This window comes from Saccopteryx bilineata, chromosome 4, assembly GCF_036850765.1.
Source record: "Saccopteryx bilineata isolate mSacBil1 chromosome 4, mSacBil1_pri_phased_curated, whole genome shotgun sequence".
NCBI lineage: Eukaryota > Metazoa > Chordata > Mammalia > Chiroptera > Emballonuridae > Saccopteryx > Saccopteryx bilineata.
Genome location: NC_089493.1, coordinates 197,941,024 through 197,968,554, shown reverse-complemented (window position 1 = coordinate 197,968,554; position 27,531 = coordinate 197,941,024). Strand labels below are relative to the sequence as shown.

Genomic DNA, 27,531 nt, shown 5'->3' with positions numbered 1-27,531 from the left:
CCAGGAAGACGCCAGGGTGGCAGTGCCAGGGTGACAGTGGGTGGCAGGGCACCTTGGTGAGGTGCCTGGGAGGACCAGGAGCTCACACAGTGGGGGCTCAGGACATGCTCCTCCTGGAGACCCACATTCCCCCCCCCCCAGCCTCTGCCCCTTCTGTTACCTCTCCTGGTGGTGGCAGTGAAGTCTCCACAGGGCAGTTCTTGTCCCCTGGGTCCCTCCTCTGCATATCCAGATTGCAAAGGAGGCTTTTATAATGACCTAGAGACCCTGCTCCATGCCCCCAACGCTCCTGACCAGAGGCCCCACCCCCGTGAGGCCCCGCCCGGGACCCCGAGCCTGAAGCCCAACACCCTCCACTTGCCCTGCCGGGTCCCCGAGTCTCAGCACGCACGCACGTGGCTGCCCTGCCCAGACTTCAGCACGAGCCAAAACAACTCGGAGGCCTATTTCTTAAAATTTATTTTAAAACATGAAACCCAAGCTGAATAGAAACCACAGAAATTACATTGACAAGATTTTAGTATTTGCCAAGAAAAATAAAGCCCCAAAGATATAAAAATCAAACCCCAAACCCAGTTTGAAAAAAAAAACACCAAAAAACAAAAACCAGCGACAGCACATCCAGCCGTGGTCCTGAAGAGGTCAGAGGTCAGTGCCCCATGGCTCAGTCCCTGGTCAGCTCGGATACGTAGGAGGGGACAGGGCCAGGAGGCAACCAGGAGGGTCAGAGTCTCAACCAAATTATATCGAGAAAGATTATGTATAACAAACACGAGCGCATGACCATTATGGCTAAATGAAACCCCCCCAAGCCCACCCCTAGTCCCCCCATGGGGCTGCCACCCACTCTCCCTGGGGGCTGGGCAGGGTCCTGGGTGGGGAGGGGAACAGAGCTCGGACTGGAATTGCATAGTGAGATGGGTGGGTGTGGCCAGAAGGGTGAGGGGCCTCCAGCTGGGCCTCCCACTGCCCAAACCTGCAGTAGCAGCCCGGGCCTCCAGCTCACCCGGCCTTGTGGGGGGCTGAATGCTGGGGGGCTTTGTGGCCTTCCTGTCCCCCACACGGTCAGACCCCCCTCCAAGATGCTTCAGGGCCTAAGGGGCCCACCGCCCACTGGTGCAGGGGTGGGAATGGGTGTGGAGAGGTCAGTTGGATGAGGGGGTGGCTAGGAGAGGGGGCCCCCCAAAAAACAAAAACCCAAAAAACAACGTGGGACCCACCCACTCCATGGAGGAAGCTCAGGTTTGAACCCTGATCCTTTATTCAACTTCAGTGAGTGGAAGAACCCCGAGGTCACAGGCAGGCAGGCAGGCAGGCACCCACCCGCGCACAGCGGGCTCCCGTCGGCACAGGCGGGCACCCACCCGCGCACAGCGGGCTCCCGTCGGCCCAGGCGGGCACCCATCTGCGCACAGCGGGCTCCCGTCGGCCCAGGCGGGCACCCACCCGCGCACAGTGGGCTCCCGTCGGCCCAGGCCCAGGCCGGGCAGCCACTCGTGCTGCCCACGTCCACACTGGGGTGGCCGTGCCAGCCGGCTGGGCTGAGCAGCAGCATGGCACATGGCAGGCCTCGGGCGGGACTGCTGGGCCACCCTCCTGACCAGAGGCCTGAACACTGGGCCACGGGGTGGAGCCCAGGGGACAGACTGGGCAGGGGGGCTGACCCCACCTCGTGGGGGCCTGGAGCACACCACGCAGTGCAGTGAGGTCCGGAAATGCCCAGGGGCGCAGATGTGAGTCCACTCCCTCCCTCCCTTCCCAGGGCAGATGGAGCCCGGCCTCCACCCTTTTGGTCCCAGACACCGGCAGGAAGGTCCCAGAGGAAGGGATGGCGGCCTCTCTCAGGCTGGCCCCAGGGAAGGGGCTGCAGCCCACTGCCTGGGAGTCTGTAAACTGCCTGACCAGCTGCCTGGCCCCTGGCCCGGGGCCTCTCCCTTGCCTGCTGGGCACCCTCTGTTGCCTCGGGCTGGGCACCCAGCTGCCCAGCGTACAGGCCTCTCTGTGAGAGGCAGGCCGGCTGGGGTTGGCAGGGGACCTTCCCTCCTGCCGGGGTTGGCCGCTCCCCACAGCAGGAGACAGCAAACATTGTACACTAAAGCCAAAAGCACCTTAGGGAGGCGTTCCTCCCACTTCACAGGTAGGGAGAGCGAGGCTGCAGGGACCGTGGCCTCACAGCCCAGTCCTCCTGGGGCAGGACCAGCCTGGGGCGCTCTCCCAAGCCCAAGGCTGCCCGTTGGCCACTGCCGCCGCCCCAGCAGCGCCCAGAGAGGAAATGGCTACCCCGGCCTGACTCCCAGCCGGCTGTCTGGACCCGGGGGCCCACTCGCGGGGTCAGCCGGGGCACCGTGTGGCGGGGTGAGGTTAGTGGTTAGTCCCGGGGGGTGGAGGGGCCAAGGGCTCGTTCAGCGGCAGCTCGGACACAGCCCCCGAGGCCGGGCTCCGGACGCGGCACCTGTCCTGGAGGAAAGGGGACGGGGGTGTGCGGGGCCCGCAGCCGCCGGCCTGGAGATGACGAGTGTGGTCAGTTAGTGCAAAGAACAAACCGGACAAGCTGCCGAGGGGCGGGGAGGGGGTTTGGCACCGAGAGGGCAGCTGCACTGGGGGAGTGGCCGGTCCTGGCGTGCCACCTGCTGTCCTCCTGCCACCACGGAGGGCCGGGCGCTGCGGGTGCTGAGGGAGAGAGTGAGGCTAGGTGGGAGGCAGAGGCGAGCCCCCCGGGGCATCTGGCAACGAGCAGGAGGGCACCTGCGGTCAGGGGAGAGAAAGGGGGCACAGACACTGCAGAGGAGCCAGGAGGCATGGCGCAGAGGACACTCCAGTGGCCACAGAAGCATTGGGGCTGCAGAGGGAAGGCGTGGTCCCCAAGCGGCAGGGGGCACGTCCGGCCTGGAGCAGGGCGCTGTGGCTGCAAACCCTGGGAGGGCAGAGGGCAGAGGGCACGGGGCAGGGCCGCGAGGGCCTGGTGTCCGTGGCAGCGCGCCCGTGTCCAGGTGTGTAACTGAGAACGGCGTGGCCCGGAGCTCCCACATCTCCAGCTGCCGGGGGCTCTGCCGGGAACGCCAGGCTCCTGCGGGGAGGGGAGGGCGGGCGAGGGGCCTGGCCCCGTGGAAGCGGCAGTGCTGGCTCGGGGAGAAGCAGGGCGATTGGCACGCGGGGCAGCGGCTGGCTCGGCGGTCTAGTGGCCGCTGCCGCTGGAGTCGGGCGGAGGCTGGCTCGTGGCGAGGTATTTGGCTCTCATGCTGGATGTGTACTGCGGGGAGAGAGGGAGACCGCGGTGAGCAGGGCACGGGCAAGGCTGGCACAGGACTCGGCCGGGCGAACTGGAAGCACTCCTGGGAGCAGGACAGGACAGAGCCGGACAGGACAGCAGGGCTCACAGCCCTGGGGGGGCACAGGAGGGGCCAGAGGCCCAGCGCGGGGACTGCGAGCCCCCGAGGACCCCGACGCAGGACGGGACCAGCTGCCAGCCCGGAGATGAGCATCCTAAGCCCCAACCCTTTCCGGGCATGTGAGCGCCGTGCCAGGCAGAGCTCTGCCCACCCCGAGAAGCCAGAGCGTGGAGACCCCCGTGCCTGAGACCTGAAGGCCACACGCAGGCCTTCCTCGCCCTGCGGGACAGCGGCTGAGGGGCCAGGCGCGGAGCACCATGCAGGGGTCGGGGCAGGCGGGTCCAGGCACTCAGGAGGCCCCTGAGGCCCCAGAGCAGCAGGGCCACAGGCCACTCTGTCCCGTCACCCTGGGGAAGGAGGCCACACAGGCCCCTCAGGCTGAGCTGATGCTGCAGCCGCTCAGGCGGGGAACCTGTCACAGACGCGGGACAGGCAACTGCGGGAGGGACAGCGTGCGTCTCAGCTCCCTCGTCCAACCTCAAACACAACGGCCTCGCTCAGTGTGCGTGTGCACTCAGGAACATGTGGAGGCGTGAGACCGCCAGGCAGTGTGCGAGGAGCCCTGTGCCCAGGGGCGTGGGGCAGAGGTGAGACACGCTGCAGGTCACCAGTGGGTGAGGAGCCTGCACAGCCACACGACCCGCCAGTCCCCAGGGCCTGGTGAGGAGGACAAGGTCCCCGGTCCTGAGAGCCCTCCCAGAGCTCCTGCAGGAGAAAGCTGGGAGGGATGAAAGGGGCGCGGGGGAGGGAGCGGTGGCCTTGGGGCCCTGTCGTTCCGTGGACATGCACTGAGGGCAGGACGAGGGCTGCAGCCCAGACCCCCGGGAGCCCATGCAGGCACACAGCACTGGGGACACTGGGCGCCGCGTGCACACTCGTCTGCCCCGTCCCTGTGCACCGCAGGACATGCAGGGCGCACCGCAGGGTCCAGCCTGCTGGCTGCACCCCAGGACCTGGAGCAGGCATGCATGGGGGTGTGGTGGACAGTCTCCTTGCTGGGAGGTGACAAGAGGGGCTGTGGCCACCTGCAACTGGGCCGGGGGTGGGGAGGGGCTCCCTGTCTCGATGTGAGAGTGACAGGCGAAGGCCAGCACCAGCGGTCTCTGAGGCTGGGCTGGACGCCACAGGGCCCACAGGCCTGTACCCACCAAGAGTGGGCCCCCTGGCACTGCTCTGAGATGGGCCCACGGCCAGCCCTGGTGAATGGGTAACGGTGAGCAGAGAGCGTGAGGCACAGGGGCGCAGGCGGGCGGGCGGTGCACAGGGCAGGGGACCCGGGCGGGTCAGTACCTGTCGCTCTGAGGGCACGGCCACCACCGCGTTCGGGCACTGTCCATGGGCTTAAAGTGCCAGCCCGTGTGGCTGCCAGAGTCCAGGGCAGCCAGATACCGCTAGGAGGGCCCGGGGTGGGAGGGGTGCAGGAGAGAGAGAGAGAGTGTGGCCTCAACACCAGGGTGTGGGCCCAGCTGAAGGAGGCCGTGGGGCCAGGCACAGTGCCGACGAGGACAGCAGCCTGAGGAGGGGACAGCTGGGAGCCTGCACAGCCCCAGGCCCCAGTGGTCGAGGGCACCCAGGCCAGCTCCGTGCTGCAGGGCACAATGGGGCCACTACACAGGCGGGCGGGCACTCCAGAAGTAAGGTGGCCTGCAGCCTCTCTGGCCACCTGTCCTGTGGCCCACCTCTTCCAGGACACCCTCCTGGGGGCCCCTCTCTGGGAGCTACTTCTCTTTGGCATAAAAACCCCCCGTCCACTCTTCCGTATTTCAGCTGTGAGGCTGAGGGACGCCAGGCCAGGCTGGAGTGGTCAGGGCCGAGGCCTGGGCTGCGCTCAGGAAGTCAAAGGACAAGGAGAGGAAACAGCTGGGCGGGAAGAGAGAAGTCCAGGCCCCTCGGAGCCGAGCTGGAGCCAGGCCGCCGGCCCCCGGCTGTCCGCTCTGGCCCAGGACCCGTCAGGACCAGCTTGCGAGCACACCCAGCCCCGTGTCCAGCTGCATGCCCACAAAGGACCCCAGCAGACCACCCAGGCGGCAGGGCAGCACCCCTCCCCTCCAGACCCGAGACTTACTGAGGGGGGTGGGGACTCGCGTCCGATGAGGGGGGTGTTCTCACAGCGCGGGTTCTGGAAGTTGGCATTCTGGCTCCTGAGGAGTGAGGAGACGGGCTGTGAGTGACCACTGGCCGGGGTGGTCCCAGTTCTAAGCCCAAGGGCCTGGTCTGGAGCCAAGCAGACCTCGTGTCCCCTTCTGTCCTGACCTCAGCAGGGTGGGCACACCTGTGGTTCTTGTCAGCCCTGGTGCTGCCCGCCATCAAGCCACAGGGCTCCTGTGGACCCAGCACAGTAACCATGGACTCGGTGGGCCCGAGCATGCCCGCCGGCCTGCACCTGGCTGCCTGCCCACCATGTGGCCGGGCCTGGGCCTGTAGCCACAGCCCTCCTGGCGCCCGAAGACCCTCCATCTGACCAGGTGGCTTCCCTGTGGCCTGACCCAGCTGTGCCTGGGCCCAGGAGGCACCCAATACTAGGCGGAGCCCACCCAAAACCAGGGCAGCACCCCCGGGGTGGGGGAGGTCCAGCCCCGATGTGGCCCCCACGGTGGGATGGCCCCCTGCAGGTGGTTCTGTCCTTTCCTCCAACGCCCCCTCTCCTGCTCGCTGCGGCCACACTGCGCCCCGGCAGCTGACCCGGGCTCAGTCCCCGCCTGGCTGCCCAGCGCCCGGCACAACTCACATGTACTCGGTGACGGGGGCGTTGCTGACGGTGTGGGCCGCGGCCGGGATGCTGGCCTCGCTGCCGTAGCTGCTGCCGCAGCTGTACAGACTGGGCATGTGCACGCGGTAGAGGCTGTCGTGCGCCGGCCGCGGCCCCGGGGCCGCCTCCTCCTCCCCATCCTCCTCGGGGCCCCTGTGGGAGGGACGCACAGGCTCAGGCCCTGACGTGGAGCAGCCACAGGCCTGCGGGGGCGGCTCTGGTGCAGACAGACCCAGCTCCACCCCACAGACAGTGCGACCCCGGCAAGTCACCCGGCTCTCTGTGAGACAGGGTGCCCACGGCCTGTACCTCGGCCTGCGCACGGGGCCGTGGACCATCTGCGAGGAGAGGAAGGGCAGAGTCTGTCTTGAACGAGCACAGGAGGCTCAATGCCTGGAGGTTGGGTGCCCTCCTTTGGCCCTGCAAATCCCAGCCTGTGCCTTTGGGTGGCCTGAGCCCATAGGGGCTGTCTACACCCTTGGAAGGCACAGGTCAGCCAGGTCTGGGCTCATGTCTGACCTCTCAGCACAAGCTGGGTGGCCTTGAACAGAGGGTCTTCACCGCAGTGAGATAAGGACAGTGGCAGCAACTGACTGAGCACCAATGCCCAGCCACACCCGGGGCTGAGCCTTTGCTCACAGTGACTCATCCAGTGCCCACCGACCCTACAGGCTGCATACCCTTGCAACCCCCACTTCACAGGGAAGCTGAGGCCTACAGTGGTTAAGTGACTTGTCCATAGGCACCAATAAACAAGGGTAGAGCCAGGATCTAAATCCAGGCCATATGGTTCTAGGGCTGTGCTCTTAGACACTGTCCTGTAGCTGCCATATTTATTACTTCTATCCTAATCACCACCATCACCACCATCACCACCACCATCATCACCATCATCACCATCACCACCACCACCATCACCATCATCACCACCACTATAACTATCACCATCATCATCACCACCACCACCATCATCACCATCATCACCACCACCACCACCATCACCATCATCACCACCACCATTATCACCATCATTGGCAGCCTTGTCATCACCATCACAACAAAGAACAATGGGGGAGAAATCCAGAGGACAGGAAAGGTCTGAGCTGAGCTATCTGCCGGCCACGCTGGGCCACGCAGAAGCAGCCACAGCCCAAGCAGGAGGGGAGGTGGTAACCACGGGAGATTCTCTGTGGGGGCCCAGGAAGGGAAGAGGCATGGCATCCGATACACCACCAGCCCAGGACTGACTGGGGATACTGAGGCAGGCTGCCAGGACCCCACTTCAAAGACAGAAACATAATGGCCCCACAGGAAGTATCTGTCATCCCAGTCACCCAGCTGAGTGGGACATGGAGCCCACAGGCACCTGGGGCCCTCCCTACAGAGCTGAGTCCCCACAGCCGGCCAGCCGGCCTCCTCAGCCACAGCCCTGCACACCTGCGCCCGGGGTGGGCAGAGGAACAAGACGTTCTGAGCTCAGCCAGAGGCGTGGCGGGTGCATGGAGCCTGTGGCGCTCCCAGCCTGCTCTGCTCTGGCGTGCGGCCTGGGCTGGGAGCTCCTGCAGGCTGAGCTCCTGTGAACGGGAAGCTCACAGAGGACCGCCTGTCTCAAGTTTCTGCAGAGGCGTGCAGAGTGCTAAGAGGGGAGGACACTCCTCCGTCTCCGGGGACGATGCAGGGGCTGTCCAGAGGCAGGTCCCTAAGAGATCCCGTGCACTGCGGCCTGGGGAGGCTGCACGGCCTCTCTGAGCCTCACCTCTTCTGCTGCCAGGTGTGGGGGACGCTGCAGACGATGGAGCTGAACATGAGCGCCGTGATGAAGGAGAACAGGGCCAGGTAGATGAGGCCCTCGACGCCGTCATAGCACAGGCCGGTGAGCGCCTGCACGTAGTCCTGAGGCCAGCGGGGACAGCGCCGGCCAGGCCACCAAGACCAGAGGAGAGGACATGATGGGGTCACGCCCAGCTCACAGCAGCCTAGACTCCCAGCCCACTCCCCAGGACCTGGACTCGAGGCTGGGCTGAGCCCCCCCCCCGGGGTGAGCCCCCCCCCCCCGTGATGAGCCCCCCCACGGCCCCCCAGCTGCAGGCCCGGCCCCAGGAGCAGCTCTCACCAGGTGCAGGCTGCGGCAGTCCACCAGGGCTGTGAGGTGCTGCAGGTTCACCTCTGTGCCGTTCAGCACCTCCTGGACACGGAGCAGAGGGTCCTGGGGGCACACACCACGGAAGGTCAGCACCGCACTTGGGAGGGTCACTCAAGCCAGTCACAGGGTCCTGGGGACCTCTCTAGTCTTGGTCCACCCCACCCCCTGCCATGGAGACCAGCCTCAGCCCTGCACACGCCTTGAGGATCCCGGGCTTTTAGAAACTGCACCACCAGAGTGTGGCCTGGTGTCAAGGGGACAGCTGAGGGTGCAATGACAGAGGGGAGAGCAGGACCCACAAACGCCTGTCCAATGCGGCCATCCCTATGTAGTCCCTTTATTGTACTGGGAGGTACAGAAACACCCAGGTCTCCTGTCAGGGACATGGTTCTTTTAAAAGTTGTCTTTTTAGGCCCTGGCTGGTTGGCTCAGTGGTAGAGCGTCGGCCTGGCATGCAGGAGTCCCAGGTTCGATTCCCGGCCAGGGCACACAGGAGAAGCGCCCATCTGCTTCTCCACCTCTCCCCCTCTCCTTCCTCTCTGTCTCTCTCTTCTCCTCCCGCAGCCAAGGCTCCACTGGAGCAAAGTTGGCCCGGGCGCTAGAATGGCTCTGGATGCGACAGAGCGACGCCCCAGATGGGCAGAGCATCGCCCCCTGGTGGGCATGCCAGGTGGATCCTGGTCAGGCACATGTGGGAGTCTGACTGCCTCCCCGTTTCCAACTTCAGAAAAATACAAAAAAAAAAAAGTTGTCTTTTTAAAAAACTGTTAAAGACAAAGGAAACTTCTCATGACATTTTAAGTGACCAAACATTATTGGAAACATTGTGTAGAGCGAGCCCGACTGTGTGGGTCTGCATTGTTGTGTGTGAACACACACGCGCACAGCACCATCTACATCGCCATGGAAAGCTGCACAGAACACCACAGGTGACAGTGGTCCCTTGCCTGACTCCCGTGACACATTCCTAAGGACCCTGTGTGACCCTGAAACGGATTTCAGGATAACTTCCTGCTACAGGCTGAACTGTGTCCCCTCCCCAAAACCTCGTATGTTTACATCCTAGCCCCCAGCACTTCAGCATATGCCTGTTGGGGGACAGGCTCTGTGAAGAGGTGATTAAGGTCAAATGAGATCATATGGTGTGGGACCCTAACCCAGTCTCACTGGTGTCCTCATAAGAGGAGATTCGGAGACACAGCGAGGGACAACCATGTGAGGTCCCAGGGAGGAGACGGCCGTCTACACGCCGAGGAGAGAGGCCCACAAGTCAGCCCTGCCCACGCCTCGACCCTGGACTTCCAGCCTCCAGGACTCTGAGGCGTACGTGTCAAAGCCACCCAACGCGGCACTCTGTGACAGCGCCCAAGCAGGCCAGCACACCGACTTGTCCGCTAGGTTACAAAGATCCAAGACGGCGCCCTTCCTGACTGAAGTAACTTTATGGGCATAAAAGACTGAAATCTAACCCTTGTTAAGTTCACTAAGAGGGCCGGCTGTGAGGTGGTGCACACACAGGTCAGGTTCCGGCAGACGGCCAGCACCTCGGGAGGCGGCGTGGGCAGTGTGGCAATGGCACCGTGAGGGAGAGATGTGCTGGCCCCGAGGGCCGGGAAAGCAGGGTCCCCTCGGTCCCCAGGTGCGCCTCGTGCAGGAGCCATGCCGGGCCAGGACCTTACTTTATTCCTGTACCTGTTCCTATTTTCCTCATTTTTACAGTACAGTATAAAGAGTTTGTATAATTTTTAAAATAAAAAGAATTAAAAAAACAAAACAAAAAAAACCACCAAAAATTTCCAGGGAAGGAGGGAAGGAGAGAAGGAGGGAGGAGAGACACAGAGATGTCTGAGTGGAGGGACAGGGCAGGAGGTGCTCTGTGTGGGGCCCGCTCACCCCGGCCCTACCACGCCCTCACCTTGGTGGCTGGGTACTCCCGTGGGACGGTCCTCAGGAGCTCGGCCACGATGTCCTGCATCTCCACCAGGGCCTTGTGGCTGCCGGACAGCTTCTGTGCACAGAGAAGCCGGCTGACTACAGCAGGGGTGGGCAGCCTGTCTCTCCCTCCAGACGCTCCCGCCCACTCACAGGGCATCCAGGGTGGGCTGGCCGTGCCAGGGCCAGAGGGGGTGCCTGGCACTGTGCTCTGTAGGACACCCCCCCCCGGTGCCATGCACCCAGAAGATACAGATCATTGAAAGTACAGACGGGTGGTCCTCAGGGCCCCCGGGGCCCTGCCATCATGCAGAGCACTGAAGAGTGGGCTGAGGGTTGCATTCAAATCCACCAGGACCACACTGCCCAGCGATTCCGGAATGAACACAGGCCCCTCCCACACTGAGGCCTCCCTGGGACCCTCCATGCCCACTGACTGGCTTTGCCCTGCAGGACTGGCCATGGGCAACCCAGGAAGTGAAGGGGTTCAGGGACTGGAGTGCTGTAAGCAAGCCCCCCCAAAGGCTTGTGCCGAGGGCACCTGGCCGTCACCCGAGGGGCAGTCAGTGACATCAACATGTGCTCGTGGTGGCTCAGTGGTCTCCCCACAGCTCCCAGGGTCAGCGGGCCAAGAGTGGGCCCTGGGGGCTGCGGCTGTGAGACGAGGGGCCCAGGGCCTCCTTGGTGCTGCAGACTGGGCCCCTGCCCGGTTCCGAGGGCAGGAGCAGCTGGGCTCTCACCTGCTGGAAGGGGTTCGAGGCACGCGGGGAGCAGCCCAGGTAGTACTGCAGGATGTCTGCGGAGAGAGGGCGGTGGCTGAGCGACTGCGCCGTCTGCGTCCACGTGTGCATGGCTGTGTGCGCGCGCTCGGGTACACGTGTGCACCTGTGTGTGCGTGCACAGGTACACGTGTGCACGGCTGCGCGCGCGCGCTCAGGTACACGTGTGCACGGCTGCGCGCGCTCAGGTACACGTGTGCACGGCTGCGCGCGCGCGGGTACACGTGTGCACGGCTGCGCGCGCGCGCACGGGTACACGTGTGCACGGCTGCGCGTGTGTGCACGGGTACACGTGTGCACGGCTGCGTGTGTGCACAAGTACACGTGTGCACGGCTGCGTGTGTGCGTGCACGGGTACACGTGTGCACGGCTGCGTGTGCGCGCACGGGTACACGTGTGCAGGGCTGTGCGCGCGCGCACGGGTACACGTGTGCAGGGCTGTGCGTGCGCGCACGGGTACACGTGTGCAGGGCTGTGCGTGCGCTCGGGTACACGTGTGCAGGGCTGTGCGTGCGCTCGGGTACACGTGTGCACGGCTGTGCGTGCGCTCGGGTACACGTGTGCACGGCTGCGTGTGCGTGCGCACGGGTACACGTGTGCAGGGCTGCGTGTGCGTGCGCACGGGTACACGTGTGCAGGGCTGCGTGTGCGCGCGCACGGGTACACGTGTGCACGGCTGCGTGTGTGCACAAGTACACGTGTGCACGGCTGCGTGTGTGCGTGCACGGGTACACGTGTGCACGGCTGCGTGTGCACTGCATTCATGTGCTCGTGACCCATGCTATGCATGCATGATGTGTGTATATAGGTACAGGTCTACCCACACATGTGGATGAACAAGTGTTTCTGTGTGTCTGCACATATGAGTGTCTGTGTCCATGTGTGGGGTGGATGTAGCCTTCGAGGACCCAGAGCAGCGATGACCTGAGAAGGCGGGCTGACCAAGGCCTGGGACAGCGGCAGGGACAGCTGTCCCCATCCGTGCCAGCCCCAGCAGAGCAGGCTTACCCTTCCTCCACAGGGGGACTTCTAGTGCTTAGGTGGAAATAGTTCCTTAACAAAATAAGCCATCCCCTGGGGTCTCTTAGGCAAAGCAGGAAGAACAGTCCCAGGAGGGCCACTTAGCACCCCCTGCTGTCCCCAGCTCAGTCACAGCCCTGGAACCCTCCTGCCTCCTCCCTGCACCCTAACTTCTGGGGAGTCCCGTCCCCTCCCCTCTCTGTGCAGCCCGGTCTCCTCCTGACTGCTCACTCAGGCTGCCCTGTCCCCTGCCTACAGGAATGCAGCTGTCCCCTGCTACCCCTTGACCCCCAGTTGCTCCAGCAGCCCAAAGACGCTTTGACAAAGACACCCAATCACAGGCCACATCCCTCCCTGCTCCCCACCCTCAACAGGCCCCTGGAGCACAGTACAAACTTCTGACCACAATCTGTCTCTGACGCCTTCCTACCCTGTCCTTTCCCAAAGGGTCTATTTTCTGCCTCATGAATACATCAAGTTTGTATCTGTCTCAGGGCCTTTGCACAAGATGCACAGCCTTCTCTGGTTCAATTTTTTTTTTTTTTGTATTTTTCCGAAGCTGGAAACAAGGAGGCAGTCAGAGAAAACCCCCACATACGCCCAACCAGGATCCACCCAGCATGGCCACCAGGGGGTGATGCTCTGCCCATCTTGGGGCATCGCTCTGCCGCAATCAGAGCCATTCTAGCGCCTGAGGCAGAGGCCACAGAATCATCCTCAGCGCCCGGGCAAACTTTGCTCCAGTGGAGCCCCGGCTGCGGGAGGGGAAGAGAGAGACAGAGAGGAAGGAGAGGGGGAGGGGTGGAGAAGGAGATGGGCACTTCTCCTGTGTGCCCTGGCCGGGAATCGAACCCAGGACTCCTGCACGCCAGGCCGATGCTTTAGGCCGATGCTCTACCACTGAGCCAACCGGCCAGGGCCACTGGTTCAATTTTAATGCCACCTCTTTGGCAGGCCACCCTGACTGCTTGCTTCAAGCAGCACCGTCCCTGCTGCTCCCCTTCCTTGCTCACCTCCTCACGCCCACCCCGTCATCACTGGCCTCACACAGTGCCTGTCCTCACTCTCAGAGTCTCCACTTGAGGGAAGCGTTACTGTTCTTACTGTTCATTCACTAGCTTCCTGATCTGGGTGGGCCCTGCCTCCCCCAGAGCCAGACGGAGGGTCCGCCAGGGTGAGGATGTCTTCCCAGCCCGGCCACAGGGCGCCAGCTCAGACACAGCTGTGCACTCACCCCCACTCAGCACCAGGTGCTCCTCCACCATCCTGGTCACATAGGTGTCGGGATCCACACAGAAGTCACTGGAGCCCTGGGATGGACGCAGGCAAGGAAAACAGGGTGACCACGTCCCAACCCGCAGCTCTTAAATGTAGCGCCTGGCCCCCAGGGTCTGGTCTCACTCAGGAACATAGAGTGTAAACCTGGGGTGGGGCACTGACTTGCTGTGTGCCCAAGGGCAGGACCCACCCATCGTGTGCCCTCCGTGTCCCATGGGAGGTGACAGGGGTGAGGGGTGTGGCTTCGCCTCCACTCCCACTCTAGGCCCAGCTGATGGTGACCACTCACTGCCACTCACCACAGACGCCGCCAGCTCCAAGCCCAGTGCTGCCCAGCTGATGACCAGGGTCAGGACCCCCAGCAGGCAGACCCTTGGGACAATGAAAGTCAATCAGCATCCCCCAGGGGAGGGGAAGGGAAGTCGGGAGGGTCATGCCACCTGCTGGCCTGCAGGCCAGAGGGCCAGGTCCCTGGGCACGTCTGGGAGTCTGTCCATATAGGACCTCTGGCTATTCCCCTGGGCAGACCGAGTCTGGCCCGCCGCCGGGGCAGGGTGAGGACAGGGCCGGCTCAGGGAGACGAGCTATGGGTGCTTCGCTGCGTCCCGCGGCTATTCCCCTGGGCAGACCGTGCCTGGCCCGCGGCCGGGGCAGGGTGAGGATAGGGCTGGCTCAGGAAGGTGAGCTATGGGTGCTTCGCTGCATCCCGTGGCTGCCAGCCACAGACTCACCCGACCAGGATGCCCTTGGAGCTGCGGATGAGGCCAACCAGGACCAGCAGGCAGATGGCGACGTCGAGCAGCAGCAGGCCCAAGTAGCCCAGCCACCTGTGGGCGCATGGAGGTGTGGGCTGGGCACAGGGGACGGGGGACAGGGCCCAGGATGAGGGTGGCAAGGGCGGGATGCTGGGCAGGCTAGGCATCTGGACCTTAGGCCCCACAGAACCGAGGCAAACAGCCTGGGACGCAGAGGGCCTCCATGGACAGTCCTGGGACTATGGACTGGAAATGGTTTTTGTAGCACACGGCCCCATGGGGAGCTCCTACCATAGTGGCTGCGGGGAGCCCAGCCCCTTCAACTCACAAACCCTCAGGCACTGGGTGCTGAAAGCCCACTGGCCCTTGGAGAGCCAGGTGGGGTGGACGGAAGGAGGGCCGGGTCGCACCTGTACCAGTCATAGAGATCGACCTGCTGGGCCAGTGTCTCCAGTGACACAGCCGCGTTCTTCCAAAACGGGATGGCAGCTGTGTAGTCCAGCAGCATGTCCAGCAGGCCCTGCAGCCGCTGGACCGCCCGCAGGGGCTCGGACCGTGCGGCCAGCTGCTGCTCTAGGCTCTGCAGGCTGGGCTCCGCCGTGCGGTTCAGGGCAGCCGCTGTGTCCCATACCTGCACCAGGTGGGCGGGTTAGCCTGCGCAGGGGCAGCCCCGCCCACGCCCACCCACCCCTCAGCTGCCCCGCCCAGCCTCTCCCTACGGGCTCCCCGGCTCCCACAGGAGTGCAGACAAGGGGGTGAGCTGCAAGAAGAGACCCCTCCTATGTCGGCAGCCACTCACCCGGTCCTGGACCCCTGCCACTGTGCGGTTGGCGTGACGGAGCGAGTAGGTAGCTCGATGGACGCCGTCGCTGGTCTCCCCGTTGCCGTAGAAGCCCACGGCGATGCCAGCGCTGGGACAGGGCGGGGCTGTCAGGGGCGGGGCCTGGCCTACCCTGACCACGCCCCCGGCAGGCCCCGCCCCCGGCCCGCCGTGCTCACCTGCACACCAGCGTGGCGATGATGACGCACCAGGCGGTGCAGCAGCAGTCAGCGTCCAGGTGCTCCTCGCTCTTGCGCCGCCGGCAGCACAGCCAGAAGGAGTAGAAGAGCAGGAAGAGGAGGTCCAGGGCGAGGCAGGCCAGCGCGGCAGCCCCCAGCAGCAGCAGCGCCTGCAAAGGAGGGAAGCGGTGCTGGACATGTGGGCCCTTCGCTGCTCTGCTGACACCAGTACCAGCAGATGCCACCCGTGCTGGGGCACAGGGCGCCTGGCACATTCTCCCAGAGTCCTCACGTAGCCTGGGGATGGGGAATCCCAGCGTCTATGGTCTTGAAACCCAGAAAGCTCCACTCGGAGGGACCACGGTGGGCAAGGCCATAGGGTCCATCTCTCCTAATACCTACTCACCTACCTATCTGCCCCGTGGGAGCCTATCACCTCCGTGCCCCAGAATCCAAGGCAGGATGTGTTCGAAAAGGGGTCCTCCAACAGACCCTGTGAGAAGGTGCGTGATGGGGGTGGTCAGAGGACACAGCCATGGCCTCCCAGGGGGGGTAGGACCAGATTCAGTCCAGGCCATGCCTGTCTGTAGCAGAACCAGGCACAGCAGCAGGGCTTAGCCACTTTATCAAGCCCGTAAGCTCCTGTGTCCTGAAGGGCCAGAACTCTCCACCATGTCCCAGGGGCACCCTTGGTACCGAGGCTGGGGTCCCTCATGGGAAGAAGGTGACCTGACCGGCAAAGATGCCTGCTGTGGACTCAGCGCTGTGCCAGGCTCTCAAAGGGGAGGGTGGTGGACACATCACAGTGCCTCCATGGGAGAAAGCACAGGCATGCCCACATCTAGGCCCCCCCGGGACCCTCAGCACACGTCTTTTGTCAGGGGGGCGTGCAGGGTCATGTAAGCCTCACGGGGGCAGAGCAAGTGCCGCACAGAAGGCCTGACGCATGGAGGCGCCCGCCCACGGGTGCCACTGCCGTTGTAGTGTGACCACTGGGCAGCCCTCAGCGGTCCTTGCTGGCACTGCTACCCAGACCTCAGGAGGACCTGGAAACACCCTCCCTCCCCACGTCTAAACATGCAGCAATGTGGTCTTCCCTGGGCCTAAACCTGGGGGCTGCTGGGGGTGGAACACCCCAGACCTACCCTGCGGGGCCCCCCAGGATAAGCAGCTCAGCCCAGGCACTGGGACTACTTCATCCTCTCCCTGTGCCCAGGGCTGTCTCCCAGGAGACAGTTGCCAGGCAGCAGGGAGAGGATAGCATTCTCTTGAGGAGGGCTGGGGCACCACCTTGAGGCTACAGTCACAGGCTGCACCTGCCCTTCCCACTGGCTGCCCAACAAGCAGTCTGGGCACAGAGGGTGTGGGGGGCTGGAGCCCTCCACCGCTCCTTCAGGTGGGGGTGCAGCCACCCACCGCCTTGCACTGACAGGAGAGCTGACCACCTGCTCACCAGCTGGACAGGGAAGGGAAGCGGGCCTGGTGGGGCTGGCACCAGAGCCGCCTCTCAGCCCAAGGCTCCCTCGAGGTCCCAGGGCAATCGTGACAGTGGGGACTCTGAGGCCCAGGGTGGGGGCAGCTTGCCAAGGTCACTCAGGAGACAGACCAGGACACAGTCATGGTGGGGAGGTCTGGTATTTGGCACCACCCCAAGCCCACCCAACACTGCCCAATACTGGCAGTCCGTGAACATCATCAGGGTGCTTGGATGGGCAGCATCTGTGGTTCCCTGGGTCTCCCCTCAATGCAGAGGCTGGACACCCACCCGAGGTGCCGCAGGCCTTGCCTGTCCTGCCCTCACACAGGAGAGACAAAGGGAAGGGCTGGCTGGGGCCCTGGCTCGAAGGGAGGTCTGCCCTTCCATAACCAAAGCTCCTCTCCAGCCCCCAGCCAGCCAGCAGGTCCTGACACTGCCAGCTCCTCCCCACATCCTCCGTCAGGCGCCCCCAGCCCCACCTAGAAGCCTCCACCCCACGGATCCCCTTTCAAAGCCCTGCCCACCCTGGCACCCGCAGTCTCTGCCTGGCACTGGCACAGCCCCACTGGAGGCCACCCTCTGCTCCCTTAACTGCCTCCATCCCCCTCACTGGAGGGTACAATCTGGGGGGGCAGGGCCCACACCCACATCCAGAACACAGCTAGCCTGGAGCTGCTGCTTCAACGATAGCACTTAGGCACGTGCTCTCCAAGAGAGAGACCTCTAGGCAAGGAGGTAGGGGCAGGGGCGCAGGGGTTGGTGCTGACACTGGCCAGGACTCAAAGAGCTCACGCCCAGATCACCGCCCCGGTGGCGCCAGGACCACCCACTCCCATTTGCTAGATGAGAAGGCTGAGGCAAGATAAGCATCAGTGGCCCTGCCGGGTCCTGGCTCCAGGGGAGGCAGCGCTGGCTCCCTCGTCTGACAAGTGCCAGGTCTGGCCCTCGGAGGCGGGCGGGCGGCACCTGCACCTCTCCTGGATCTTCTCCTGCAGCTTTGATTCGGTTACTCTTTGTAGTAGGGGTTTTGTGGTTGTTCTTTTCTTTTTTTTTAAAGCCACTAACATGTACTACCTTTGTAATTAAAACACAAAACCAGAACCTTGTGAACAGCTCTTCCCAGCCAGTCATGGGCGGCGTGGGCCTAAGCCCAGCCTGACCACGTGAGAGTGACTCCGTGTGGCCGGCAGTCAGGCCCGCCCACGGCACTTCCAAGCCCGACTGTCACATGGGGGAGGCCCTGGCAGCACCAAGGTCGATTCCGGCCGCTGTGGTTTGTGGTGCTGTCGCAGTCCCCACTGGTGCCTGTGCCCCAGGAGCCGAGATCCAGCGTAGAAACGGCCTGTCTCGGCCCTGGCCGATTGGCTCAGCGGTAGAGCGTCGGCCTGGCGTGCGGAAGTCCCGAGTTCGATTCCCGGCCAGGGCACACAGGAGAAGCGCCCATTTGCTTCTCCACCTTCCCTCTCCTTCCTCTCTGTCTCTCTCTTCCCCTCCCGCAGCCAAGGCTCCATTGGAGCAAAGATGGCCCGGGCGCTGGGGATGGCTCCTTGGCCTCTGCCCCAGGCGCTAGAGTGGCTCTGGTCACGGCAGAACATCGCCCCTGGTGGGCGTGCCAGGTGGATCCCAGTCGGGCGCATGCAGGAGTCTGTCTCTCCCCGTTTCCAGCTTCAGAAAAATACAAAAAAAAATACAAAAAAAAAAAAGAAACGGCCTGTCTCACCAACAGGAGGCCAAGAACCACCCAGGTTGGACATCAACTCAGGCCCTAGAGTGGAGCCCAACACTCGGAACCGGAACGCTGAGGTCCAAATACTCCTCTGCCTGGTTCTAGATGCGACCCTGAGTTGGTGACTAACCTCTGTGCCTGTTTGCCCGTGTGTAAAACCGAGACAGTAACATCACTCCCCTCACAGGGTTACTTATTAGCACAGCACATCCACGGGAAGCCCTCAGGAAAAGCCAGGGCCCCAAGAGGGTGCTGCCTGGAGCCCTCTGCCGACACAGTGGGCTGTGGACAGGAGGTGGTGGGTGCCTGGCTGCTGGAGGGGAGGGAGCCCAGGGCTGCTCAGAGAAGGTGGGCGTGCACACACCCACAGGTGCACATGTTCACACATGCCCACATGCACGCCCACACATGCACACACCCATGCCCACACATTCATATACGCACACCTACACCCATACATTCACATACATGGTCATGCCCACACATGTGTATCACAGATTCACACTCATATATCCACAGTCCCATATACACATAAAAAAAAAAGGCGGAGGAGCAGGAAGCATCAACTCGTAGTAGTTGCTTCTCTTATGTGCCTTGACTGGGCAAGCCCAGAGCCTTGAACCAGTGACCTCAGCATTCTAGGTCGACGCTCTGTCCACTGTGCCACCACAGGGCAGGCCTCGCTGGGGTCTTAAAGAGCAACCCCACTGGGTAGCTCATGGGGCCCCTGGGCACCAGGACAACCTCACAAAGGCCTGCAGGGAGGTGACCACACCCTCCTGATGTACACAGGAGGGGACCCGGGTCCCAGCCTAGAACTGCAAACCAGCCTCAGGCCGGGCAGCCGCCTCCTCCCCGCCAGGGCCCGCTGCCAGGCTTGACCTCTGCCCCAGTTTCCAGGCAGACTCCCAGGGATCAGCTCCTGCTGGCACGCCCGTGGGGGCCCCGCCTCCCCTTTCCATGGGCTGGCGTCCCCTCACTTCTCCCTGGGCCCATTCAGAAAGAGAATGGGAACTGTCTAATCAGCATCTGGGCTCTGACCAAATGGAATTTTCCGTCTGTGATGGAAGTGATGTCAGCACTCGGTCAGGTGAGGCGAGATGCTCGGGCCCATGTCCTGACCGCCGGCCACAGCGCTGGCTACCAGCCACTGAAACGCCAGCAATGCCCTGGGCTTAGTGAAGGCACAAGCAGTGAGGACTGGGGTGGCCACATGTGCACCCAGGTGCCCACAGCCCTGGACCGCCTCACCCTGCCACGAAGCGTCCCCAGGAGGATGCCCTGCCCTGCGCTGTGCCCACACACTCTCCGGGTACCCTAAGGCCCCGACAGCCCCACCCTCCTTGGAAACACGGAGGAGCCAGAGCTCAGGGACTGAAGCCTCCGGCCCAGGTCTGAGGCCTGTCAGGTGGCCCCACAAGCTTCCAGCCCCTAGCAGGTCCTCCCAGACCTGGCAGGAGACAGGGGGCACGAGGGACCTGGGATGGAGCTGTCCTGTGTGAGCCTGTGCTGGCTCCTTGCACAGGTGGGCGGCCCTGTGGGGCGGGGATCCTGGCTCAGGCCCAGGCCAACTGGCAACCTGACTGCAAGGGGACCCTGCCGAGGCCTCTGCTGGGTCGGGAGGGGCAGCCAGGCCGGGGCAGGGGCAGGGGTCCCTCCACTGCTGCTGGGACATCCCAGCCCAGAACTGCCTTCTCCAGAGAAAGAGACCAGGTCAGGGAGTCCAGGAGGCACTGCTAAGAACCCAGACCTGTCCGGGCTGCAGTCCTGGGTGTGGGGTGAGAAAAGGGGAGGCACTGGGTCCAAGCGTGTGTCTGGGGTCTCCTGTTGGGAAGGTGCCCACCCACAACTGCCCACCCCAAGGGCTGGCCCTCTGCCTCAGCACCCACCGAGGCCCAGCTTCGCACGAAGCTTGCTGGTCTGCCGACTGCCCAGCTGGGGGCGGCCCCTACTTCCCCGGACAGAAGGCCACACTTAAGTGAGGAAGGCAGGGTCCGAGCTGGCACAGGCCCTCCGAGGAAAGCTCCAGAAAAGGCCCACTCAGGCCCTGGGCCAGGCTGCATGGGTGCTGCGGGCCCAGCGGGCGCAGAGCGGGCTGGGCAGCCACTGCTCCGCCCCTCAAACACGCTTGACTGCGGCTCCCCAACGCCAGCAGAAATTAAAACCAGATTTCCACCGGGCTGGGCTTGGGTTTCGCGAATTCCATGATGGTGAGCGTGCGGCCACGCCTGGGGGAGAGCAGCCAGCGGCCGGCCGTGCGGGAGCCCAGGGGGACCCACTCTCAGTCCCAGCCCCACCCTCCTCGCCAAGGTCCGAGGTCCAAGGTCCGGGCCAGCAGGCTGCCCGCGGACACGCACTGGCCACGCCTCCCGTCCCCACAGGCACACCCCACACTGGCCTTGCCCTCCGGAGGCCACATGGACAGAGCCCCGCGGGCTCCAAGCTGCTCAGCACCCTCCCCGCAGCCGGCCCAGCACAGTGGAAGGGCTGTCCCGGCCCACAGCCCACCTGCTCTGAGGGAACAGACACGGGGGGGGGGGGCCCGGGCTGGCCGTGCTGCGGCCACCTGTCTATGCTGGTCCCTCTGGACCTCCCAGCCTGACTCCCAGACGTTCCTCTGCTCTTCAGGACTTTGCAAGCACCTCTCTAGCGGCCACCTCTGGGCACCCGGGCCACAGGCCTCAGACGCAGCCAGAGGCCGCCCGTGGCATCACCAGGGCTTGCCTCTACCAAGAGGAGGAGGCCTGGACTGAGTGCCCCTCACGATGGCCAGGAACCCACCCGGGGTGCACAGGGCTCGAGCAGGCAGCTGGGCTGCTGGCACCATGGCAGCCACTGCCTCAGAAGCAGAAGGGGTCACCTAGGCGTTGGAGAGCTGGGCCTCACTGCACACCCTCGGCCAACAAAGGACAGCAGGATGAACAGGCCCTTTGGCGCCCCTGCCCTCACAACCCACCCGCCCTTCCCTGGGGGGGGGGCAGGCCTCATCCAGCCTCCTGCAGGGAGGGGAGGGGCGCGGCCACGGAGGGTGGTGGGTGGCACATGTGTGCAGGCCTGAGTGTGTGCAGGCCTAGTGTGTGCAGGCCTAGTGTGTGCAGGCCTGAGTGTGAGACGAGCCTGAACTCCAGGCATGCATGTTCACACACGCGTGTGCAGGCCTGAGTGTGAGATGAGCCTGAACTCCAGGCATGCATGTTCACACACGCGTGTGCAGGCCTAGTGTGTGCAGGCCTGAGTGTGAGACGAGCCTGAACTCCAGGATGCATGTGCATACACGCGTGTGCAGGCCTGAGTGTGTGCAGGCCTGAGTGTGAGACGAGCCTGAACTCCAGGCATGCATGTTCACACACGCGTGTGCACGAGCCCACCTGGGCACACGAAACCCACGCCTTCGGCAGGGGCAGTAAAACGGGAGGCTCACCAGGGGTCCCATGCAGCCCTTCTCCAAGCCCACCCAGCCCACCATGACCTCGGCATGCTTAGCTCTACTCAGCCCTGTCCCCGGAGGGCCCAGCCCACACCCAGGAACCTTCCCTGGTTCTGGACAAGAATAGCAGTGGCCGCACAGCCAGCTGGCACCAAGTGCAGCCCCATCCTGCCTCTGGCACTGGGTTGGAGGCCTGGCCTTGACCGAGGACCACAGCGCTCCCAGCCCCATTCATGGCAGGGACACCCCTGCCTCAGCATGTCTCCTACGCCGTGAGCCCCTTGGGAGCCCTGCTGGGCAGGCAGCAGACCCAACTCTGCTGGCATCTGCCACTCTATCTCCAGGAGGGACCCCAGGGCAGGCCCCGGCACGTGCGGACTGGCCTCAGGAACTTCGCTGGGGGTGTCCTCTGGCCGCAGGAGTGGCTCCTGCTCTGGGTGCCACCGTGCCGAATGTGTGCCACTAGAGCCTTACGACACTGGACGTCCTCACGCTCCCAAGATTGCGGGAAGCCCCTGAGATGCCTGAGGGCTGTGTGTGTCCCAGCCCAGCACAGGGCTAAGGGCAGGCTCCCACAGACCCCAGGAGGCGGGCACAGCACGACCAGCTGTTCCGGGGGTCCCACTGCTGTCCCGGGTCACATGGCCCAAGTCCTTGTGGGCCATGTGGGGCACTTCCCATGTCAGTGACCCGTCCCTGTCTGCAGATTCGGTTCCTCTTCTCCAGCTGAGGACTCAGCAGAGCTGCCTGTGGGGGGAGGGGAGGTCCAGTCCCCACACTCGCTGAGCCTCCCGGAACCAGCACCTGCGGGGGCCCAGGGAGCCTCGGGGACTGTGTGTGTAGGAAGGGGAGAGCCAGGCTGGAGCAGGAGCCTGCCACATCTTCTGCTCACAGATGCCGGCTGGCCAGTTGGCCTCAGTTTTGCTTCTGTGGGAGTCATGGTGCCCACCCCCAGGGCCACTGAAGGTGACTCCCCAGAAAAATGCTTATGAAAAAAATCTCAAGTCTCTGGTAGGGCAGCTGTGCCTGGGGTCAGAGCCACCCACCCAGAGCCTGACCAAGAGCCCCCAGCCAAGGACAAAACAGCTGATGTCCCTTTGCCACATGTTCCCTGGGTACAGCTTGTCACTGCATCCTCAGACCCTCAAAAACCAGGAGCCAAAGGCCTAACAACAGAGCCTGGTGGCACAGACCCTGCACCAACGCCAGGCAGAGCACACGCAGAGCTTGGCCCGAACACCCATCCCACAGCAGGTGTACACCTGGGGGCAGAGGCAGCCAGCCACCCAGCCCTCCCCTGGCCAAAGGCAGGCACATGACCCCAGCGTAGCCAACTGGATTCTCCCCTGGGACTTTGACACTGGCCAAGACAGAAAGAGCTCGAGTCAATCTGGCCCAGCAGGGACTTCTCTGCCCACCCACCCGAGCATGGGCCTGCACCCCAAAGCCAAGCTCCTGAGCTCTGTCCGCACAGGGGGTGCCACAGATGCTCCCACCCAGCTTCCTGTGGGCTCTGTCTTTGGTTGGTTCCTGTCACTTGGAGCCTCCTGGCTACTACCATGGGATGCAGGTCAAGCCTCGAGCACCAAGGACACGGACACGGACCCAAATACCTGACGTTTCAAGGCCGGTGACCGAAAGGGCACAGAGCACCTCTGGTTTTAGCGGCCCTCCCCCACAGTGTAAGTGCGCAGACCGACTCCGGCACTTCTAAGCTCTTCCCCATTCTCCTGAGTGTCCATTCTCCTTGTAAACTATAAGAGCAGCAATAAATGCCGTTGTTTAACCAGAGCAAGTTTCCCTCTGATCAGTGGTGAGGACGACAAAAGGGCCAGCCCTGCCCTTCGGACACGACGGCTCTGCCACCAGCCTGGAGCCAGCACAGGCTGACCTTGTCTGAACTCCATTACACTAATAAGGTGCTGTGGTCTCTGCTGGGAGACCCCCAAGTGGTCTCAGATCTTGTCTAGGTGGCCATTCAGTCTGGGCTTGCACACCTCCGGACACAAAGCGTTCACCACCTCCCCAGGCAGCATGTTCAGACCAGAGCAACTGTTATTTTGGGCTGAGGCTTCTCTCCACCTCAGGGCCTTTGCATGTGCTATTCCCACTGCCTGGAACCCTCTTCCCCAAGGTCTTGGCAGAGCTACCTCAGTCTCATCTTTAGAGTCTTGCTAGGAACATCCAAGCATCAGGGCTCTAATAAGAAATGGGCCCCACAGTGGGCAAACCGCGGGCACCTACCACCACCTGAACCAATGTGCCCACTGCAGGCCAGGCTCCAGGCAAGTCCCAGCCCACTGGGCGTTCACACCCTGGCTTGCAACCTCCACAGAGACCAGGTAGCACCTCCTCCTCGAAGCCCTTCCTGCCGCCCAGGCTCTGCAGGCCTTGTCTTGACCCTACCACAGCACTACCATACCAGGCTTTAACTTTTCCTCCACAAGCAGGCTCTCCTGGCAGGGAGGTGACAGGTGGGACACACAGGCAGCCCCAGAAGCCCCTCAGCCTCCTTCCTGCACGTCCCCACAGAGCTCATCAGCCCCACAGAACCCGCACTGCGTACCCCCTAGAAATGGGCGCCACGGCCTGGGAGTCCCTCCCCTCCAGGATGGAGGCCTTGGGAACCTGGCAGCTGAGACCCTCAGTCCCCAGAGGAACTGCAAACCTTTAGGGTGTGACATCCCACCCTCGCTCTTGCAGAGGTGCCAAAGCCCCCACGTAGGGCCGGCTGGGCTCTGGGAGAACCTCCTGACAGTTCCTCATCCCTGAAGTCACATCCCCTGCAGCAGACAGCGGTGAGGGGCCCAGGAAAGCCCCCACGTCCCCTCCCCAGCTGGACCTGGCTCCTCCAGTGGAGCAGGCGGAAGAGGTCTGAAGTAGGATTCTGCGCCGGTCTCTCTCTGAGTCTGTGTGCTAATCTGCACAAGGGAGACAGTCCTCATCTCCCAGGCTTGTGTGACAAAAGGCTAGTGACAGATTCCCCCGTACAGCACCCCGAAACAGGGTAGCCCCCGGGGCTTTCCAGTGGGTTTCACCAGGTCTCCCAACTGTAAGTGGTGGGGGCAGGGAACACCCATGCCAACCCCACTCCTACATCAGGCCCCACCTTCCCTCTGGATGGCTCAGGAGGTAGAAGTCCCCACCACAGCTAGGCCCAGGCCACAGGGCAGGAGGGAAGTGTCAGACCCATGCAGCCCAGGCTGGGGCTGGAGACAGACAGGTTCCCAGGCCAAGAGGTCAGGAGGATTGGGATTCCACTACCCACCAATGGGACAGGGGCAGTGGTCCCCCACAGCTAGGAATGCTTCACTAGGGGAGACAGAAAGTGGACCTATGCCATGACCTATAGTGCCCCACTGCCCACCCACCCAGGGAGGGAGCTCCCCCTGCTGCACACCCAACTGGGAGCAAGAGCTCGGGGCCCTCCCATCCCCACAGCGACCCTGTAAAGGAGGCACACCAGCCCAGGCTTCAGGATGAGGCAGTGAAGGCACAGAGAGGTCAAGTGCTTTCCCAAAAGCACCAGCACCAGGGCAGAGGCAGGACAGATGCCCAAGTCTACAACCCCCAGCCAGGAACAGAGAGGGCGGGGGATGGAGACAGGCTGGTTTCCACACCATGAATTATTCAGTGGCTAATTCTGCTCCTTAGAGAGGAGGCAGGAGAGAGTGTGAGTCAGAGCCCCCCAACAGTGAAGGAGGGAACAGTGCTCACAGAGGCTGGGTCGGAAACCTGGGTCCTCTCGGGGCAAAGGGTCCTGCAGGAGGCCAGGCTGCGCTGAGGGGTGCCTGGCAACCACCCCAAGGCCTCCCAGGGCTTCTGGTGTCTACCCTCGCTCACTCCGTACAGGAGTCCTAGACCCCCAGCCAGGAGGCCCATGGGAGGACGGGACCGGGAGGGCGGGGGTGGGGGGGCAGGAGCAGGCAGCCAGTGGAAGCCTGGTTGGCAGCACAGACAGGTGTACAGGCCAGCAGAAAATCTGTGTAGGTCAGACAACCCAGGTGCCCCAGGGCCTGCCCGGGGCTGCAGAACTGACAAGTGGGGGGGGGCCTCAAGTAAAGCTCAGCCTCCTGGCCTGTGGCAGCAGAGCCCCCGGAGGCAGAGCTCCCGAGGGCAGACGTGGCAGAGCCTGCACACACACACACACACACACACACACACACAGCAAGTTCCCGGGGAGCACAGAGAGGGATGCCTCCACACTGGCCGCCCCCCAGAGCTGGGCTTCTAGAATGTGGGTGTTGGGTTTTATAAAGTCCTGCTGGCTCCGGGCATGCCTGGACCAATCGCTCGCCCCCTTTCTCATCTGCTCACACACAGGTCCGCAGGGCTGGGGGAGCAGGCACCAGAGGAGCTCTGAGGTGGGGAGCTGGGGCACCCCTGCAGAGCCAGGGGCGCCCATGGGACCCTCACCCACTGCTTCCAGGTTTCTCCCCCCCTGGATCAGGGAGGCCACAGAGAAGAGAGTTCAGAATAGGCGAGGTAGGACATGCTCCCCGAAATACTGGATTCCCAGGCCGCCTTGACAACCAGCAAAGCCATGTCCACCCCACCCAGGGGCTGTGCAATGATTGCCAGACAGAAAAAGCCCAGAGCTGTTCCAGGTGACCAGGCACTCTGGTCATGAGGGCTGCTGGCATCCGCGTCCCCCGGGCAGGAAGAAGCCCGCGGCCTGCCTGGTCCCTTGCCCTGCACTCAAAGGGCAGTGGCTCAGTGACAAGGTTGGCGCTGGGGATTGGCATGATCCCCGGCCAAAGGCTGGCTCCAAAGGGAGAAAGCCCGGTCGATGGGGAGAGGGCTGCAAAGGGCCTAGCCACCCCCTGGCTCTGCCCAGGCTCAGCCCCCTTCCAGCCTTCCAGACTGAGGTCCCCCTTGTGTCGCTGGGGCTAGGCCTCCACCCTCAAGGGGTCCTGGCACCCAGGCACCCAGTTCCAGGCGGGCCAGGTGTCACCGCAGCGCACACTGTACTCTGTGTGCACCCCACAGCCCGGCAGCCCCGCGGGTCTCAGCGCTGTGGGGTCCCATAGTTAGGGGGCTCTGCTGGCAACAGCCTGGGGGGGGGACAGAGGCCTGGGCAGCAGCTGACAGCTGGCGGAGGGGGGCTCCATGGAGGGGAGGGGGGCTCCATGTAACCCCCCCTCAGAAGAGAGGGCCTCAGTGGCACCAGAAGGGGAGCTTGAATTGGCAAGGAGGGCCGGGAGCCCCTCGTTAAGGAATTAGGGTCCTTACATTCTGGGACAAGAGAGACCCATGACCCCAAGGGGAGACCCTCACTCAAGAAGTGAGGGGCTGTCGTGACTCTCGATGGAAAACGGGTCGTCGTTAGATCCTCAGAAAGGAGGGACAGCGACCCTCGGGGAGAGGGAGGGCTCGCGACCCACGAGGAGGAGGAGGCCGTGAGCCTCGATGGGGGCGGGGGAGGGGCTGTGGCCCGGGGCCCTGACCCCTGACCCCTGACCCTCGACGCGGGGCCCCGCGTCACCTGCTGGTAGTCGGCGTCCTCGGGCCGGAACTGGCTGCTGGTGGCCTCCCAGCGCAGGCTGAAGTGCGGCAGCCGGTGCAGGAGGCTCACCCACCAGGGCGCCGTGTAGCTGACTCCGGCCATGGCGGGGCCCGGCGGCCTCGGGCGCGCGCGGCCGCGGCGGGGCTCCTCGCTGGCCCCGGGGGGGGCGCTGGGTTCAGGGGCCCGCCGACCCCGGCCTGGCCGCCCGCATCGCCCGTGCGCTCCTGGGCCCGGCCCGGCCCGGCCCGGCTCGGCCCGGCTCGGCCCGGCTCGGCTGCGCTCGGCTGCGCTCGGCCGCCCGTGCCCGCCGCCTCTTTGTTCGCTGCCGCCGCCGCCGCCGCCGCCGCCTCC

At 63.8% G+C, this 27,531-nt stretch overlaps 1 protein-coding gene and 1 non-coding gene across 4 annotated transcripts; both read right to left on the bottom strand.

Moving 5' to 3' along the window:
- Positions 1-442: 442 nt before the first annotated feature.
- Positions 443-27,531, bottom strand: TTYH3 (tweety family member 3). Of its 3 annotated transcripts, XR_010731098.1 has the most exons (16): positions 27,160-27,531; positions 15,045-15,214; positions 14,845-14,956; positions 14,456-14,676; positions 14,022-14,117; positions 13,590-13,662; positions 13,247-13,322; positions 10,954-11,009; positions 10,197-10,289; positions 8,252-8,344; positions 7,895-8,031; positions 6,118-6,291; positions 5,455-5,530; positions 4,680-4,780; positions 1,447-3,250; positions 443-1,405 (listed from the first exon to the last, which is right to left on the bottom strand). XR_010731098.1 is itself a non-coding variant. In XM_066273503.1 (15 exons), exons 1-15 carry the CDS (start codon positions 27,280-27,282, stop codon positions 3,235-3,237), a joined length of 1,617 nt encoding a protein of 538 aa, XP_066129600.1. In that variant the 5' UTR covers positions 27,283-27,531; the 3' UTR covers positions 443-3,234. The 3 variants fall into 3 exon arrangements, 2 of the variants coding, with proteins under 2 accessions (XP_066129600.1, XP_066129601.1); XM_066273503.1 differs by having other exon boundaries at positions 443-3,250; XM_066273504.1 differs by lacking the exon at positions 4,680-4,780 and having other exon boundaries at positions 443-3,250; positions 27,160-27,530.
- TRNAF-AAA (transfer RNA phenylalanine (anticodon AAA)) lies at positions 12,844-12,932 on the bottom strand. The gene is given in 2 exon segments: positions 12,844-12,878; positions 12,892-12,932. It is a non-coding gene; the product is annotated as a tRNA-Phe (tRNA).